At 37.4% G+C, this 20,639-nt stretch overlaps 1 protein-coding gene across 1 annotated transcript in view; it reads right to left on the minus strand.

The window, feature by feature from the left end:
- The window catches only part of LOC114653654 (xin actin-binding repeat-containing protein 1), a 63,540-nt gene that overhangs the window by 31,107 nt on the left and 11,794 nt on the right, over positions 1–20,639 (minus strand). The window contains exons 2-5 of the mRNA XM_051929331.1: positions 17,203–17,355; positions 16,104–16,158; positions 15,224–15,586; positions 10,478–10,568 (exon numbers count right to left, since the gene is read on the minus strand). Of these exons, the coding sequence (XP_051785291.1) occupies positions 10,478–10,568; positions 15,224–15,586; positions 16,104–16,158; positions 17,203–17,312 (619 nt within the window). The 5' untranslated portion in view covers positions 17,313–17,355. The remainder of the gene's footprint in view (positions 1–10,477; positions 10,569–15,223; positions 15,587–16,103; positions 16,159–17,202; positions 17,356–20,639) is intronic.

Consider the following 20,639-nt stretch of genomic DNA (forward strand, 5'->3'; position numbering starts at 1 on the left):
AAAAGCCCATTATTTGAACTGTTATTCCTTCATTAAAAATCCATTTTTTTGAAAAAATGTTTTGGGTGGGAGTAAACATTGTCATTATTTTGTGACTCTGACTTCATTTCACCATGACACATTGCATAAAACTATCTAAGCTTACAAAGTTTGGGGTGGTATCTTCAGATGCAGAATTGAGATGGTAAAATGAAGTATTAGGAGTTTTCACTGTGTTTTTGTTATTTAATGGAATGACGTGAGGAACCATTATTTCAATAGACCAATTGGGTAAGGTAGAGTACAAATGAGGTGATCTCAAGAGCTAAACTAGGGTAATTGTGACATGTTTTTCAAGTTATACCTTTTATAAGCTTGGGAATAAAATACAAAACAATATTTAACCATAATATGTACTGTCAGAAATCACCTAGGCTGATCACTGCTATGTATAGGTTGTCTGTTATGAAATATGAAGCTAAATATTGCCCTATTTTTTTCCAGAAAGACTGCTGACATATGTGTTGATTGGAATGTAATCTTGTGCAACAGCTTTCTTTGTGTGAATGCCACGTTCACCTTTGTAAAATGAAGTGCATTGAGTTTAGGATCTCCCTTTGTCTTGAACATCAACCTATAGGACTGCAACATTTTACATTACAATTAGAAAAGCTGACATCAACAAGTCATTAGTTAAACTGAGATACTGAAATAATGTTTTATTTGTCGAGGACATGCTTCACATTTCTTGCAGGTGAATGATTTAAAGTCTGTGACCTCTTTCTGCAACTAGTATGTACTGGAACTCCGTCATACTTCCTATTCGGCAATATCCTGGAAAAACAGCTGAAGACCTTTTAAAACAAACTGAATGAGTAGTTTGTGAAGAAATGAAAATGAATTAGAGATTTTGTTGATCTGTTAACTGGCTCTGAGGCAATGGATCTGCGCTGGTATCTAGACGGTTGCCGGTTCAAATCCCATTACTGCCAGAAGGGATCATACTCTGTTGGGCCCTTGAGCAAAGCCCTTAACCTGAAAATTGCTCCAGTGGTGCTGTATAATGACTGACCCTGCGCTTTGACTTCCCAAGGTCATGCAAAAAGATAATTTCCCCTCAGGGATTGATAAAGTATATTAAATCAAAATTTAAAAAAAAATCAAAAGTGTATGACTAAATGAGCACAATAGCAGACTGTGGCCAAAAAAAAGTCATACACAGTTTAGTTCAGCAATTTGTTGTAGGAGCCAATGTGGCATTTCGATTAAGAGCCTCCAAATCCACCACAAATGATGAAAATCAATGCAGTGCACAGAAAGTACATGTCTGCAAGTGATACTATAAATGTAAGTGATTGCCATCAGACCCCTTTTAGTAGTTCTTCCCTTTTCTCTGTCCTGTGGTATTTAACAAGGGAATTCATGTGAGTAGCAGTCAGAGTGGATGCATAGTCCTTTCTTTAGGTGATTGCTTCAACGTTTTTTTTTAGCTCTAGGTCACAGACAAATCTAAGTTAAGAAAGAAGGAACATGATATAAATAAGGCAACAGTAGCATACAGTACATAGCTAGAAAGACACTCGGGCAGCTAAAATCTCCTCTACCTCTGAGTCTCCTTCCTGTCTTAAGTTAGCAACTCACCTTCACATGATGATGTCAAGGCGTGACTCGGACTGAGTTTTTCTGAAACATAACCGCTGTAATCCCTGCCATCTTGTATTACTTTCTGCAATGACATTCATCACAGTTTGCTCAGTACTTCTAACCTTTATTCCTGAATGACTTTTGGCCTAGTATAGTATTAAGAAACTCTGAGTACACCGTACATTGAAGGCGCACGTTTTAGATTTTTATTGTTTGACATGTGTATGAATACCTTTACCAGGAAAGTCTTGAAAATATTCATTTCAAAATAAGTTCTCATTTTCATGGCTACATTTTTTTGAGCAATTCTAAAATGTGATGTACTTAAAAGTCTACATTTCTAACAAAGAATCACTTTGTTCACAATAACCACATAAATTCCTTTATTTTAATAATGTATGGGTATTGTGTGTTATTAAACTAGCCAAGCTCACTTAAACACTTTCTGAATTCTTTCTGAATTAAAGGCAAACAGCAAATTATAAAGCAAAGAATACTTAACTCAAAGGTGACATATGAACTTGAACTTAAATTTCAAAAATCATGTTAAGTTAATGTTACTCTCTGATTCTAACAATAGTGCAAAAAGAAAAAAGTAAAAGCAAATTACGCCAGATCACTTCCTTCACTTTTTTACCCTGCTTTTATTATTTACATTTTCATTATAGTCTTCTGTTATTTGTGGCTTTAAAGTGGAAGATATGGACGAGGCAGCAATCAGTGCAGTTTTCCTCATAGATCCAGCACCTGGTCAATATCGCTGTGAAGTTTTCACTTTCTCTTTGTGTCTGCACGGGTTTTTCTTCCTGCATCCCAAAGTTGTGTGTTACGTTAATTGGCAGGTCTATAAATAGCCCTGTGTGGGGGATTGTAGGAGAGGAGAATACAAAGAACTAATTGTACCTTCATTTCTTCCTGTCCTGCACCCAGTGCTGTCCCAAGTGTGATTAAGCTGGTCTGAGAATGTTATGTTATGTCAGCTGAAGAAATAAGGGATCAATATAAGAAATCACTAGATGACATTCACCCTCAAGTGCTTAAAGAAGTTACTGAATTGATACATAAACCCCTGGCAGATATTTTTCAAAAATCTGTGCACACTGGGGAAGTTCCTAAACACTGGAGGATAGCAAATATTATCCCCTTATATATAAAGTATATAAAGTGTGATTGGGCTAATTATACGCCCGCAAGTTCAATGTGCATCACAGGTAAATTAATGGAAGCAGTTATTAAAGAGAAGACTGAGCAGCACATATCTAGAACAGGAGTATTGGCAAATACACAACATGAGTTCAGATGAGGAAGGTCACATTTCAATAATGTGCTACAATTCTAAAGGCTTTTGATAAGGTAACACATAAGAAGTTAGTGATCAAGCTAAAAGGAACAGGAATTCAGGGCACGGTCTGTACGTGGGTACAAATTGACTCGAACCCAGGAAGCAAAAGGTGAAGGTGAAGGGGAACTTTTTCAGAATTAGGTGACGTTAAACATGGTGTCCCTCAGGGATCAGTGCCAGGGTTGTTGCTCTTTTTAAATATATATAACCAATCTGGACAAGAATATAAACAATAAATTGGTCGAGTTTGCGGAAGATACCAAACTAGGTGGAGTGTCAGATAATACAGAATCAGCTAAATTGTTACAGAGGGACTTGGATAGCATTCAGGCTTGGGAAGATCTGTGGCAGATGAAATTTAATGTAAGTAACTCGTAATACTAGGGTGTTAGTCATCATGAATGTAGTGAGAAGTCAGGCAAAATGGCACCTTTTATTGGATAACTGAAAAGATTACAATATGCAAGCTTTCGAGGCAACTCAGGCCCCTTCTTCAGGCAAGATGTAATCATAATCATAATGTAAATAACTATAAAGTATTAGTTGTAGTAGGTAAAAATATGAAATTTAAATACACAGTGTGAGATCTGAAACTTCAAAGTACACCTTATGAGAAGGACCTAGGATCCATAGTGGGCTCGTCACTGTCTACATCAAGACAGTGTACAGAAATGATCAAGAAGGCTAATAGGATGATAGATTATACTGTCTATCACGACGTGTAGAGTATGAGTCAAAGGAGGTTATGCTCAAGTTATACTTCACCGGGGACATCTCACCTGGAGTACTGTTTGTTTGGTCTCCATATTACAAAAAAGACATAGCAGCACTAGAGAAAGTATGGATAAGAGTGACTAGGCAGATTCAGAGGCTAATGGGTATGAGCTATGAGGAAAGATTGAAGGAGATGAACCTTTTCAGTTTAAGCAAGTGGAGACCAAGAGGTAATATAATTAAATTGTTTAAAATAATCAAATGAATTGGTACCTTGGATACCCATTATTACCTTCATATAAATTCTGCAACAACAACACAGCGACACAGTTGGACTGATTTTGCACAAATATTAGAAAGTTTTTCATTACACAAAAAAATGATAGACACATGGAATAAATTACTAGTAGTGTGGTGGAGAGTAGGACTTTAGTGACCTTCAGATCTACACTTGATATTATTTTAGACATTCAAGATGAATAGGATGGATGCACTTGTTGGACTGAATGGCCTGTTCTTGTCAGAACATTTCTAGTCAGGCTAATGTGTACTAAAAGTGCTGCAATTTTTTGGGTTGTTTTTGACTTTGACTGTTTTCATAGTAGTTTTTTCTTTCATTGTTCTTAGGAACACATCATGCATTCATTTGTATGTGATAGAAGGATTTATCCCACGGTAAATGCACAATTTTTATCACCTGTATATCATTTAAAATAGAGCCAGATTGATATTGGACCCTCATATCTCTGTTTACACCATTGATTTAACATATTTTTGTAAGTTGAGTGGAATAGAAGTAATTGAGGGAGACAGGATTCATATTATAGTTTGTGGGTTATATTCGTTATGATCTAGTGATGCCATTTGAAATATTAAAAAGTATCTTTATTTCAGATTTGCCTTTGTTAAGCTTTACTGATTTTCAATCAATAATTTCAGGTAGCCCAGAGTTTAATCAATGCTGCTGGCTTACAGCTCCTCTGCGCTATTTGAATCAAAGCCCGGTTACCATCTTGTGTTTGCATTGGGCTTTCTGTTAATACTCCAATATGTTTTCACATTCTAAAGATTTAGGGATGGGAATCAGCACCTCCAAATCTGAGACCATGGTCCTCAGTCAGAAAAGGGTGGAGTGCCCTCTCAGGGTTAGTAGCGAGATCCTGCCCCAAGTGGAGGAGTTCAAGTATCTTGGGGTCTTGTTCACGAGTGAGGGAAGAATGGAGCGTGAGATTGACAGGTGGATCGGTGCAGGCGTCCGCAGTGATGAGGGGGTCTGCATCGTCTGTCGTGGTGAAAAAGGAGCTGAGCCATAAGGCAAAGCTCTCATTTACCAGTTGATCTACGCTCCTACCGTCACTTATGGTCATGAATTATGGTTAGTGACCGAAAGAATGAGATTGGGAATACAAGCGGCTGAAATGAGTTTCCTCCGCAGGGTGTCTGGGCTTTCCCTTAAAGATAGGGTGAGAAGCTCAGTCATCCGGGAGGGACTTGGAGTAGAGCCACTGCTCCTCCACATCGAGAGGAGTCAGATGAGGTGGGTTGGGCATCTGATCAGGATGCTTCCTGGACGCCTCCTGATGAGGTGTTCCGGGCATGTCTAACCGGGAGGAGGCCCCGGGGAAGACCCAGGACACGCTGGAGGGACTATGTCTCCGGGCTGGCCTGGGAACGCCTTGGGATTCTCACAGAAGAGCTAGAAGAAGTGGCCAGGGAGAGGGAAGTCTGGGCATCTCTGCTCAAGCTGCTGCCCCTGCGACTTGATCTCGGATAAGTGGAAGAGGATGGATGGATGGATGGATGAAGTTTTAGTTGGAAAAAACTGCAAACATTATACAAAAATAACTAATCAATGACCTCCTATAACACTTTCATACACTGAATGAAAATACCAAGACACCAGCATCTTTCTCGATTTTTTACACAGAGTCAGGAGCAGGCAGAATTATTAAAAACATTCTGTGGTTTCATTGACCTGACAGAGGAACTGGAGAACTAGGATCAATTGCTGTTTCTTCCATTTAAGACACTGTAGAGTAAACCAGACTGGTGGTGCAAAGTTTGACCTCAGTGCACCTGGCGCCCTGACACTGAACCACAGACGTCATCACACAAAGTAATTTCTGGCCACAACCAAAAATGCTACCAGTTGTTATTTTGTTCTTATTCAGTTAATATCATCTAAATTAACTATCTATTGCTTATAAACACCTATGCATTCTTAGGGTTACATTTATTTTAAATCAATTTTAACATAACATAATACTATCAAAACAGTTGTTAACTTGAGAATGTACTGAATTCCAGGCAACCCAGTTAGGAAGTGTTTAAAATGCCTGCCAGCAACTGTCTGTGTTCCCTGGCTAAGAATGCTTGAAATGTTAGAGCTACCACATTCACACATTTGATGTTCAAAATTATTTGTGGAAGGTCTGGTGCAAATGTATTTAGCTGAAATGAATATTGCACTTGAGACTAATGACTTGCTGAGACACAATTGCAGTACTTAGTGTTCCTTTCCAACTGTGGGAAAATTAAAATGGAATGATAATAGAATCAATGTTTTCTTCCTTCCCTTTTTAGTGTCTCATTTGCATTTGTTGGCAATGCCATTTTGGTCAAGTCGACCTCCTTGTTCTTAGATCGGGAGAACTATAAAGTTGTTATGTTGGCAATAATGAAGAATCCAGGGTCAGAACAGAATTTTGGGTATGTCACTTTTTCATTTATTTAAACTATATTCCATAATTAGAAGTGTTGGGCTAATAAGTGTGATTGTGATTGACAAGAATAAATACACTAGAAGAAAGGTTTATGAACATGGGGTAAGACATGGCACCATTACTTTTACTGTATCAGCACCCAATTTAGGTGTAATCTTTGATGCTAAAATGTCATTTAAAATACATTATACAGTGGGATAAATACTCTGAGTGGTGCATTGAGAGGAACAACGCTAAAGCAGTTATGGTATTTGGAATTGTTTGGCCATTCCGTGGACCATTATATTGTTACAGGTTAATTACAATCAGATGCCTTAAACTAATAAACAATATGCAGTTAATTTCAGTGTATTTGATAAAGCCGCGTCAGGGATGTGGATCTAAAAAATAAGGGAAACCACACTGGAACAAAAGCACTGCTTTGACGCTGGGTGATGCCAGTTTGTTAAACCCAGTGGAGAACTTGCGTATGCGAAGAATTTAGCTGGCGTGAAAATGTGCGCGGCTTTACGCCAAGTTTAGTTTTTATACATCGCGATGTGAGCGTGGAAATGGGCGTATTCAACATTTTTGTGCGTATGCACTGTTTATACATGAGGCCCCAGGACTGACTTTGTTTTTGACATTCTCTTTTATAATTTTAAAATCCTGTCTTTGTCAACTGACCATAGTTCATCAATCAATTAATGGACAGATGTTGCTGGTTTCTTTTTGGCATATTCATTTTCTACTTTGTTCTCTGTGTGTTCTAACAAATCTTAATTTATATGTGTACTGAGCCTTTATTTAGAAATTAGTATAATCTATTTTTGTATTTTGATTGAGATTGTTCACAGCGCCCTGCATCTGCACTGAAGAGCGCTATGCAAAAAGAAATTTCTTGTTGCTGTTATATTTTAAGGTTTCTAAACTATTTTGGGACTCCCCCCCAATGAGACGACACGTAGAAGAGCGTCCCAAAGGGCAATCGCCGTGTCTGTGGAAGACGGCCTATCAGTTGCTGGGACAACCACTTGGTCCCAGAGCTGTAGCTCATCCAAATCCAGGCCGACTGCGTTCACTCTACAAGTGCCTGTGGGTGATGCAAGGAACATTTATAATTATAAATGCAGGGAACAGTATTACTTGGCCACTAACCCGGCCACGACCCTGCCTGACTGCTGTGTCCGTATATAGGTTAGTGGTAGATCCCGCTACAATAAATAACTGTGCTGTTCCTGTTTCAAGCTGAATAAAAGCTGGTTTTGCTAAAGTACTGAGACTCAGCTTGGGGTGCAAGACAGTGACTCACACGTTACAATATATTTCTTGTATTATTTTATATGTAGAGTATATAAGAATGAATTAAATGAGACAGCTATGACAAAAGCATTATTTTATATCTCGGAATGCCTTTCACCTTACACTCCAAATTGTACCCTTAGATCTTCAAATGAGTGTCTGCTTATTATTCCGAGGGCTAAACTTAAAAGAAGTGGTGAGGCGGCAGTCTGCTGTTATGGACCTAAAATCTGGAATATCTTACCAATAGAAATTCGCCAGGCTAATAAGGTGGAGCACTTTAAAAAACTGCTAAAAACCCATTACTTTAACATGGATTTCTCATAGCTTCATTTTAGTTTAACCCTGATATTCTGTATATGCATTTAATTATTTTATTTTTCTTCGTGGCTCTGAAATCCGTACTAACATCCTACTTTCTATGCTGTTCTTTTTCTGGTTTTCTGTGGTGGCGATCTGAGTCACCACCACCTGATCAAAGCACTGTGCTGTCTAATTCTTCAGTGTAAAACCTGAAAACCATGTGGACTGAGATCATTCACGTTAGGTAGAATTCCTAGAGGGGACTGGGCAGTCTCGTGGCCAGGAACCCCTGCAGATTTTGTTTTTTTTTCTCCACCCATCTGGAGTTTTTTATTTTTTTCTGTCCTCCCTGGCCATCAGACCTTACTTTTATTCTATGTTAATTAGTATTGCCTAATTTTATTCTTATATTTTGTCTTTTTTTTCCTCTTTCTTCATCCTTTAAAGCACTTTGAGCTACGTCATTTGTATGAAAATGTGCTATTTAAATAAATATTTTAGTTGTTTATAAGAAAAGTGTCCATCTGTATTAATCGAAAATGCACTGAACTTAATAATGTTAATAATTTTAATCAATAGCACACCTTTAATAACATGTTATTTTCCAACCCAATTAATCCAATTTAGAGATCAGGAGATTGTAGCCTATCTTGGGCAGCTTGAGATGCAAGGCAGAAATCAACACAGGATGGCTCTGCAGTCCATCACAGGGTCTACTAATGCAAACAGCTAAATGGGGTACATTTTGATTAGCCATTTAATCTAACAGATTAAATGTCATTTGGTGGATTAAATGTCTTTTCGTGGAAACCTGGAGTATCCTGAAAAAGGCCTCTGCAGACATGGGAACAATGTGCTAATACTACACAGACAACGACTATGCATGGGATGCAAACTTAGGGCAATGGGCCCACAGCAAGATGTGAAGTATAATCACAAAATGTTTAGTGAAATATTACTTATTAGGAGAGTACAATAATAATAGTATAGTATTACAGTATTCTTCAAATAAATAGTATTTCACAAATATTACTTATTAGAAGAAAACTATAATAATAACCCAGCCACAGCGGATGCACAAACCAGTGTGTTTCTTCATGCCAGTCCCAAGAACTGGATAAATGGGGAGGGTTACGTCAGGCAGGGCATCCAGTGGAAAATTTTACCACATCAATATGTGAACAATATGTATGTAAGAGTGGTACAGGATATGTACGAGGGAAGTATAAGAGTATTAAGTCTGTGGTAGGAGTAACAGATACATTCAAGGCAGAGGTGGGATTACATCAGGGATTAGCTCTTAACCCTTTTTTATTTGCAATGATGTCCCCATGGACTGATGTTTGTGGATGACATTGTAATCTGTAGTAAGAGTAGGGAGCAGGTCAAGGAGACCCTGGAGAAGGTCAGTAGGAACAAGACAGAATACATGTGTGTGTAAATGAGAGGGAGGTCAGTGGAATGGTGAGGATACAGGGAGTAGAGTTGGAGAAGGTGGATGAGTTTAAATACTTGTGATCAACAGTACAGAGTAATGGGAAGTGTGGAAGAGAGGTGAAGAAGGGAGTGCAGGTAGGGTGGAATGGGTGGAGAAGAGTGTCAAGGAGTGATTTGTGACAGATGGGTACCAGCAAGAGTGAAAGATAAGGCCTATAAGCCCAGCTTTGTTATATTGTTTGGAGAAGGTGGCACTGACAAAAAACAGGGGACAGAGGTGGCAGAGTTAAAGATGCTAAGATTTGCATTGGGTGTGACAAGTATGGAAAGGATTAGAAATGAGTACATTAGAGGGTCAGCTCAAGTTGGACGGTTAGGAGACAAAGTCAGAGAGGCGAGATTGCATTGGTTTGAACATGTGCAGAGGAGAGATGCTGGGTAAATTGGGAGAAGGATGTTAAGGATGGAGTTGCCAGGTAAAAGAAAAAAGTAGCAAGGTGTAAGAGAAGGTTTATGGATGTGGCAAGAGAGAACATGAAGGTGATGGGTGTAATGGAGCAAGATGCAGAGGACAGGAAGATATGGAACAAGATGATCCACTCTGGCGACACCTAACGCAAGCAGCCAAAAGAAGAAGAAGTAGAATATAATAATAATGTTTATCTAGCACTTACATTTTTTATTCTAAAATAAATCACAATTTTGAAGAGTGTTGAGCATTACTGCATAGACAACAGCCTTCTTTTTCATTCATTGTAAAGAACCTTGACACAAAGCACCAACAAATCCCCAGTCTCTCAAATGTCACAAATATCCACATACTGAGATCAATCTGGATTCTGTGATCCATCTAAGAGACATACTAATGAAAAATAGTAGGAAACTACATCACGGGTAGTCAACTTAAGTGAAGAAATGAAAATAAAATTCCACACAGAATGTGTCTCAGCATGAAATTCAGTGGATTTTCTGTGAGGTGTCAGTGCCCCGTGCTATGGTGCATTATTTCCCAGTGCTGGCCCATCAGACAATAGATTAGTATTAAAATACTTACAGCTGTGCTCAGTTACCCCACTAAACTGGACTTGCACTCCTGGTACGGAGGTCCTGCTTTCCGATCTCTCTTCCTTTCTGTGCTTCAGTTGCTATTAAATGAAAGAAATTCAATTGATACTCAGTTGTACCTTTATCTTTTAGATAATTGTGAAAATTGTTCCAAAAGAAGTACATTGAATGGTACTGGATTGTCCCCGGTTTTAATTTATTGTAAACCTATTTCAGTTACTCAAACCTGCATTAAGAGCCTGGCTCCTCATAACTGGAACATGTGTATTATTGTGTCTGTTGTTTTCATTCCAGTTCAGGTGTCAACTGTTCAGCACTCAGATAAAATAAACAACAGCAGACTCTCACCAATTGGTAAAAAAAAAGTAAAGGGCAACAAAAATATATATACTGTATATTTACTGTATTTTACAGTATATACCTTTTTATAGTGCACTCAGTCCCAAATTACTTTCTAAAGCATAACTATAATTCTTATTGTTGCGTTAATAATCGATGCCAAGTGATCATTATATTAGTTACATCTACTGAACAGTGACTTGTTCCCTCGTTTACATTCAGAACAGTTTTGCAGGAACCTGGAGACAACAAGGTGTCAAAGTATGGCCCATGTCAACAATTAGGCCCATTGGAGGTAGGTAAATTGGTAGGCTAGCAAGTGGGAGGGTGGTCTTTTACTAACAAAAAAAAAACAAATCTCCCTCCATATGTCCAATAGTTGTTTCAGATTATCTCTCAGTGGATCTCTAATCCAAATAGTATGAATGTCCAATAGCAACCCACAAATGACTTGACTGAGTTCTGCTGATTGGTAAACCACTACAGTAAGATGAATTCACCGTCTTGTTCCTTGATCCTTTCCACTACCTTCATATTCTTGAGGTGTGGAACATTATCACTGTTAAAAGAGTCCTTTTACAGGTATGTCAATGCCAAGAAGGCATTTCACCTCATTGGCAATGTCTTGAACATATCTTGTAGAAATTTAAATGTCACTCATCTTGAACGTCAGCTTCATAGGTGCTAAATGTGTGACATGAATGCACATTCGCATTAGAATACTGCCAAAGCTGACCTGCTACTTGACATGTTGGGTCTGATTTTCATTGTGACCTTCACCTTATTCTGGTTCTCCATCAGTCTATATTAGCCAGGATTCATTAAATTAAGAGATATCATTCCAGTTCTTCAATTACTATTATTTTGTACCTTATTATATATTTCAGCTGCATCTTATTGTATTTTGCCGATGGCTGTGAAACTCTGGTGTGGCTTTCCCTGCCAGTTTCCAAACACAACAACTTGTGCATTTCTATATGCCTCTGTCAGCTCCCATTCTGCTCCTAGCTGTAAGTTGGCTAACTGTAGCTCGTCTATTGATCTTTACTAATCATGTCAGATAATGACAGTACCATTCATCAACTATATTGCTTTTAAATGAATGGTTTTTGTATGACAACTTATTCTTAATACACCCATAACACAGATGTTTGCCCATCCTGGCACAACTGCCATTCCATGACCATGCCAGTTTTAAATACAATTAAGTCTTTATTCTTGCCCATTCCCCTTCTAAATTGTACACCTACAAGTGATCAGTTAGTACCTGCCAGCTTGTTAAATAGGATCGTCTACACATCTGATGCTTTCACTGAATTAAGTGACAAGAACAGATACCTCAATAAAGTGGCTGCTTTGTTTGCAGATTTTACAGCTGAAGCAGTGCTGAGATACGCAACTTGCTTAAGGTCACAGAGCAAATCAATGCTGGGGATTAAACTAGGAATCGTGTAGTTAACGGTGTAATGTCTTATCCACATGTGAAACACTGCCTGCCACAAGAGACAGCACTGATATGCTGTTTATCAGTATACAATATTAATATATTGTAATGCAATATATGAGGTGAAATCAAAAAGTATGATGAATGTTGATGCAGAGCACCATCCAAGAGCAACACAAAACAATTCAATGCAGGTTCTGACATATCCATCCTAGAGCCTAGTTTGTGACAAGTTTCAACTTGTTTGATACTGTCAGTCGTTTGTGAGCCACTGTTGAGTTCAAATGTGTTTTTCAAGTTTGTCGTTAATAATGGATATCGAGCAATGCATTAACATGAAATTTTGTTTCAAATTGGAAAAAGCTCAGGAAACCCATCATGTTAAAATCAATTTATGGTGACACTGCACCGACAATTAAGACTGTTTACAAGTGGTTTGATCGATTTCGTAATGGAACTGACTCGGTTGAAGACGAGAAAAGATCAGGACATCCTTCAACATCAATAACCGAGGAAAATGTTGAAACGGTTTCATTCTTCATCATGACAATGCTCCTTGTCACACATCCCTTCTAGTACGACAATTTCTGTCAAATAAAAACAGTACGCTGTGTCTGCATCCATATTAATTGCCAGATCTGGCACCCTGTGACTTCTGGCTGTTCCCTAAATTGAAAATGACCATGAAAAGCAAACGATTTCAATCCATTGAGGACATCCACGCAGCCAGAACAGCTCAAGTAAAGAAAACTTCCAGAACTGCTTTGCAAAGTGGCAGGAGCATTGGGATAAGTGCATTCCAAGTGGTGGAGGAGAGTATTTTGAGGGTGACTAGTAGTTGTAAATCTTTTACTGCAATAAACGTTTCTTTTTTAAAACATTCACTGTATTTTTTGATCACACCTCTTATAGAGAAATACATACACGCTCACCAATACTGAATATTTCAGAATTTAATGTATGTTGATACTGTGATACTTGACTTGAAATATGAAATCCTGACATATACATTTGTAAATCCATGCAATCTAATCCAGCATTATAAGATGGAGCATGTCCCAGCACTTTTGAGGCCAAAGAAGGAGATACCAGTCCATCACAGAGAGATCCAAACACCAAAGATGTATCATTGCCATTTATAATGGAACGATCTCTTAAAAATTTCAGACATTTTCTGTTCTGAAACTGCACCTTCTTTTTAATATTTTATGAAAATAACTATCTCTGCAACACATCCAAGATTGATTACTTAGATTTCAACCTAAGTAAATCTCATTTTGTTTTTTGATACATAGGTTGTCCAATAGGCCTAGTATGAAAATATTAATCTTATCTCTTGCCCTTGCAGCGGCCTCATGATCTTTGATAAAAGCAGACCATTGTCGTCGCTTCCTTTTGGCATCCTTCGTCTTATTGATCAGTCTTATAGTTGAAGTGTTTTGCTGGGAAAATGTAGCAGAGGCCCTTACCACATTGGCCTGGTTTAGTAACTTTAGCCTAATTGTGTCTGGACTTTGGTTTCTCAAAGTGCACATCGATTTATTATAATTTTGACACATCCATTATCCACTATGTGACGATATTAAGTCATTAGCAATACAGCTACAAACCTTGTTCACATGGTCTGACTGGGTGCAAGAAAGTTGCTACCACACTTTTGTTCCTGATATATTACATAAGACAACAGATTAGGCAGATAAGATCCCATCCATCCATCCATTTTCCAAACTGCTAAATCTGAACACAGGGTCACGGGGGTCTGCTGGAGCCAATCCCAGCCAACAAAGGGTGCAAGGTAGCAACCAATCCCGGGCAGGGCGCCAACCCACCGCAGGACACACACACACACCCTCACACACCAAGCACACACTAGGGCCAATTAGAATCGCCAATCCACCTAACGTGCATGTCTTTGGATTGAGGGAGGAAACCGGAGCACCCGGAGGAAACCCAAGCAGACACGGAGAGAACATGCAAACTCCACGCAGGGAGGACCCGGGAAGCGAACCTGGGTGCAGATAAGATTCATTTTCTTATTTTTATGTGCATGTTTTTCCTATTTTCAATGTTTTTTATTCCTAACCCTAACCCTAGTAACCAGACGGACACAAAGATACACAGACTCTTATCCTTTTATTAATGTGCATAACCAAATAACAAATCTTAGTCTGTTTCATACTTGTGTTTGAATATGTTAAAATGGTTTCAAATTTTAATCAGCTTAGACTAAAAGCATTGTTTCATTATAGGTGTCATTGGGAATTTAACTAGCTGAAAGAATGTATTACTTGAAAAAAAAAACCTCTGGTATCGTTTATTATTTGTATTAACCAGCAAGTTGTTCTCTGCGTAAGCTTAGATGTGCACAGAAGAGAGGCTATGACCTCATTCTATCCATTAGACTGCTGGGCATCCATATTGTGATGGAAGGAATGCTACAGACCCTTAGTGGAGATGCAGCTAACTAAAGGCTTCCCAGGTCTTAAGGATTCATTTAAATTCCATCCTTTTCTCTTTTATCAGTGAAGTTTGCATTTTTCCCTGCTATCAGTGTGAGATTTCTCCAGTCACTTCACCCACATACAAAAAAGTATGTTTTACTTAATCTTGCAAATGTAAATCGACTATGTACAAGTACGTGTGGGTATACAAGTGTCAGACTGGTACCTTGTCTGGGGTGGATTCCTAACTTGTACCTGATGCTACCAGTATAGGTCTTGGCAACCCAAAACCATAAAATTGGGTCAACTGGATTTAGAAGACGGATGGTTGATGAATGCATAAATGCCCTGGTATAACTGTCACTTTCTAAGTAAAAGTTTAAATGTTGTTATTATTGATATAATGTGCCCTTTAAAAATTCTGACTGAGGCATGCATTAACTTAAAGATACAGATTACAAATTGTCATACATTCAAACTAATTAGCACAAGAAACATCTCTCACACTTACCTCTTTCACCTTTCCACCACGGCCAGATGTATACTTTTCTGGTTTCTCAAAACTGGATGCAGCTATGTGCCATGGGGTAGCAAATGTCACCTCATGTTTGGCTGCACTTTTTCCAGGTAAATGAAAATACTTGGGATGAAACCTTTTGATGGGAGAACCCTTTGGTTCAAAAACAGCTCGTAGTGCACAAATGTTGACGCCTGCATCAGCCTTTCGAATGGGAAGATGTTCCATGGACTTACTCCTTTGAAAATGACTGAAGATACTTCGGTCAATACCTGACCGCTTCTTATCAGCTTTCTTCTCGAACACCATCTTCAACATTTCCATCTTATTTTCTGGGGTTTCATTTCTATGTATAATCTATAAACAGGAAATTCATTTTAGGTTATCTAAACATTGTTTAAACTGAACATATTTCCTCTACCAAAAGATTTATTTTTCAGAAAACATGTAAGACTTAACATTGACTACATAATAAGTACTGCCTTTTCTGCATGTTTCTGATTTACTTGAATTAGACAAATGCTAAACACTGAGAACCTATCACCAATAAAATCTTTTCAGTCTTATTTAACCAAAAATCAAACCAATGCTAAATACTATTCAGAAAAAGCAGGATTGCCCCCTCCCCCATGATAAAAAATCTGCATATAATTTAACTCATCACCCATTATGAACCTTTGCTAAATGTTAGTCAAGTGAGTTGAAGAGTGGCAATTTTCCAAGATGCATCATCCTGTAATGTGAGGCAGACACATCTGACTAATGTTAGCCATAACTTCATACTACAAGTAACATGACAGGGGCAATGAATTCTATTGGAAACAAAGGAATACTGTGCATAAGCAAGTGAAAAAAGTAAACCTGCTACACATACTTTTTTTCTTTCTTCTTCTGTAAGTGCATTTCTTAAATCCAATGTACTTTGATACCTTTGGAAGAGACATATATACAAATACATTAACTATATCATTTAGTGGATTAGTTGAAGAGTCATTTCATGACAGTAAAGATGCATGCACAATGAAATAAATAACACTATGAAGGTTTATTGATATTAAGTCCAAATACTACATTGTTAATTAAAAATTAGATATTTTTACAGAATATTTTAGCTTGTCATAGTGTTTCCAAAGTAATACTAAGCAAAGATTAAGTATTACATTAAGATTGAATTCTACTGCTAAGCAACTGTCTTCATATTTCAATAATAGGCTAGTTTGATACTGTAGTATGTACTTAGTAACAAGATACATCTGTGATGAATCAAAGAATTTCTCTTCAAAAAATCAATAGCTCATTGAGATTTCTATACTGAGTCAAAAGGAAAGACATCATTTTAGTGTGGAGGAACAGAAGAATGAGATGTGATCAAAAATCGTGCAAAGATCATAGCCAAAAAATCATCTTAGTGAAAATACGCAGCAAAAAATACTGAGAACCAGAGAGAACAAAAATAGCAATTGTACAAGAAGTGTTTTAGGAAATTGCTACAAACTTGGGCAGCAACTGAATGACTTTTTAAGCTGTCACGTTACTGACATCAGATGCCATGACTCATCTGATCACGTCCCCCACCGACTGGGATATGGATCATGGCAACAAGCTCACAAAATGGCATTTCACGTATGGAAAACCAAATCATTTTTTGTTATTGAAAACTTACATAAATTTTTGTCATAATTTTTAATTGGATATTTGAAATCTCCATAATCCAAAACCCCTATTTTAAAACTTGAATGAGAGCTAAAACCAATTAAAACAAAACCTCATCATCATAATTATCATTTATAATTACATTTATATGAGAGATAACAGAAAAATAATCCATATAAAGTTAGGAGACAGTCAGGTTTTTGTTTATGACTCTCAAGTGACAGAAAGGGTAACACCTCAAGATTATGGACACAATGTAGTTTTGTACGGTTTTCCTATATAAAGCTACTCTCTGGAAGTATATCATTCATGATACTCACTGCGCCACAAGCTGCAAAACAGACACTTTTGTATCTTCAGGGATTGGATTTTCCTCAGAGACATTTCTCAAAGAGTGGACTCTTCTCAGACTAGTTTTCTGTTCCATCATTGATATGGTCAGCTTGGAAATGATATGTTAGCCAAATAGAATTCTAGAAGAAACAGAATTGAAAACAGGGTGAAGTTAGCATATGACTCATACATTGGTGTCTTTTCACTTGTTATAGTTGATCACCTTTAGATCATCCTTTTCGTTTATAAAGCCTTAAATGCCCACGACCCTTCATACTTATCTGAACTTATTACTTACAAACCAGAGAGCATATTGAGAGCTCAAGATCCTGGCTTGGACTACTTAATATTCCAAGGATTAACAAAATAACAGTGGGAGGTTGAGCTGTCAATTACAGGGCCCGGAAGCTGTGGAACGATCCTCCTACTAATATAAGAGATGCTCCTTCACTGTCAGCTTTTAAATCCTAGCTGAAGACTCACTACTTCAGTTTAGCATACCCTGACTAGAGCTGCTGATTATCTGTGCATACTGCATCTCTGTCATTGTTAGTCATGTGTACAGAAATATATGTAATGCAAACTTTTTAATCCATTACTAGCTATTCTCTATTCAATTTCTCTTCTTGGTATGTGGACTGCCAGGCTGCTTTCCTGTGTATGAAAAAGTCATCTTGGGAAAAGGAGCATTGGAATCATGAGATGGAAAGATTCCCACATCAGATTGGATGGGCAGCATAGACGCCACTATAGAAAGCCTAGGACGGGATAGTTGGGCACTTGACCAAGGTCTCCAGGACTGTGACTTTGTTTTTGACTTTCTTACAGTTTTAACCTCCTTTGTTGTCAACTGACCATAGTTCATAGTTTAACTAATGGACAGATATTGTTGGTTTCCATTTATGTTTAATCAGTTCTATCTTGTTTTTGTGCATTTTAATGACTTTGCATTTATATGTGTAGCAGTTCTGCATTTAGTAATTGGTATAATCTATACTTGTATTTTAACTGAAAACTGTTTGCATTGTTCTGCATCTGCTCCCAGTGCAGAACACAATACAAAAAGTAGGTTATAATTGTAATTCAACAAAATCATGGACTTTATCCTTTACCTCTCACAGTATTCCAATTTTAGCTAACTCTTACTTTTTCATGATTATTATTGTACTAATTATTAATTGTAGTTGTTTTACTTCCATATTATTTTGAAGAAATTCAAGAAAAATCAAACAAAAACTATAAAGGGTAAATATTGTGTTTATTTTTATGGACAAATCTTTTAGAAACAATCTTACCAACTACATGCTATACTGGTGTTTTTGAGGTTTTACCATTAGCATACGAGGGGTGATTAAAGACTTTTGAACTCTAATCTAGAATGGAAATAATATGATACTGACTTAACAGATGGCCAAGGATCAACTGATATGTGTTAAAATGTAAATTACAAGATTCTAGTATTTGTGGTTTATAGTTTATGCTTTTTATTTCAGAGCCAAGTTAAGCTGGATGCCAAAATCTGCAAAATCAAGTATCATACTATCACAGAATTTTTGTATCAGAATATTGGAAAACACTGTGTCCCTTGGGCATTCATTTTCATGTAGTCAATGCCTACCATGATTAGTTCCCTGCATATGCCACTCAAGATATAGACTGTAGAATTCTGTAGTGGCAGGACATCTCCTGTAGTTGATTCAAGGTTTGAGCAGCATACGATATCAACGACAGAAAATGTTGCCACTGTGAAGTATAATAAAGAATTGAAAAGTTATGAAGCTTGAGACTGCAGACCCTACAGATTCAGTTGAATCAATTCCTCTTAAACAATTAAACATGAGACAGCTCTCTGCATGTTGGATACCCAGGATGTTGAATACCACATCCAGTGCATCAAGGAACATTAGATCTAATGAACAGAAACTGAGAGGAACTTAAGAAGTGTTTCATAACTGGAGACAAATTTTAGATACTGTACATTGCCATAACTCAAAACAATCAAATCAAGGGAATACATTAACAATGAAATTTAAGGTCCAACCCAGTGGCAGCAAGAAAATGTGCGTAGTTTTCAAAGTATTGAAGGTATAGTCCATATTGATTAAAATCAAAAGTCCTACATAATAGTAAATATCACACTGATTTGCTTTAGCATTTGTGGTAGTTAATAGGGAGAACCAATAAGGAAAGCTGTTGACCAATCCTCTTTCTCCTTCATGATTATCCCCCTACTGAAAATACAAGGACTGAAAAATCTACTCTGCAATACATTTGAAGAGATGCCTGACCCACCCTACTCTCCAGATCATCTGTTCTAGAATGCGATGGGCCAAATTCATGAGAAACAAGACATCAGATCAGCTACAGGAGACTGGTTGGACAACCATGACAAAATGTTTTGTCTGAGTGTCATAGAAAAGCTTTTTGAAAACTATAGCAAGTGTATTAGAGTTCAGGGGAAGAATATCACAAATACAATTATTTTGGTTTTACTGGTGTTTGTCTAAGCGTATCAGGCTCAAAAATGTTTTGATTACTCCTCCTATAGGACCAGTACAAAATCTCGCATTGACACTAGTCCAATTATCTATTTGAAACCAGCTGTTCGCCTAGACTCTACAGCATGCTGAGTAAGGAGGGTCAGACATTCTTTTCTTTAGTATTGGGATTCCAGATAACATTGAGGGATTCCCGCGAACTTCCTAGGACAGCTGGGAGACACTTGGTCTGCTCCTTTGTCTCCACCCTTCTGGATATTCATAAAGATCTTCAAAGTGAGCCAAATAAAAATAGCCTTTATCTTTAACCTTCATCTTCTAAAGTTGTTAAAAAATGACTCCATTTAACAATAATTTGTAACTCATTTTTATCTGTAAATTACCAAAGTTCACACTTCTGATTTTTACTTTACACCTGCCACAGCAGTGTGTGCTTTTGTCAGTGATTTCAATCTTATAAAGTAACCTCAAACCAATTCTAACTTTAAACTCTTGTTTGCTGAATTAACTATCATGTGCCATCAACAGTTTATAAAATCATAACATTGCCTTAGGATGCATAAAATTAATCAAGCTCCTCCATTTCTAACCAACAATCCTATGCACCATAAATTATAACCATGCAGTTTCTCAGAATTCTCTCCTGTGGTCACCAAAATGCTAATGCCAAATGTATAGTATAATTTTTTTCTAGACATACAAAATATAGACAGTGGGTAAAGGCCAGAGACATACTGTATACACACATTGCACAAGCAAGATAAGCAGATAAACGTGAAACATAATATGTTGTGTTGTTCCTAAATGATAATTTCATTTTCACTTTGTTACATCTTTTTTTTCTGTTTTTGTTCTTTATTTTGCCTGATACAATTTCTTGTATTAGGAATTTGTTAGTTTTCGCATACCCCTTGAGGTCAGAGCTC

Source organism: Erpetoichthys calabaricus, chromosome 6 (genome assembly GCF_900747795.2).
Source record: "Erpetoichthys calabaricus chromosome 6, fErpCal1.3, whole genome shotgun sequence".
Lineage (NCBI taxonomy): Eukaryota > Metazoa > Chordata > Cladistia > Polypteriformes > Polypteridae > Erpetoichthys > Erpetoichthys calabaricus.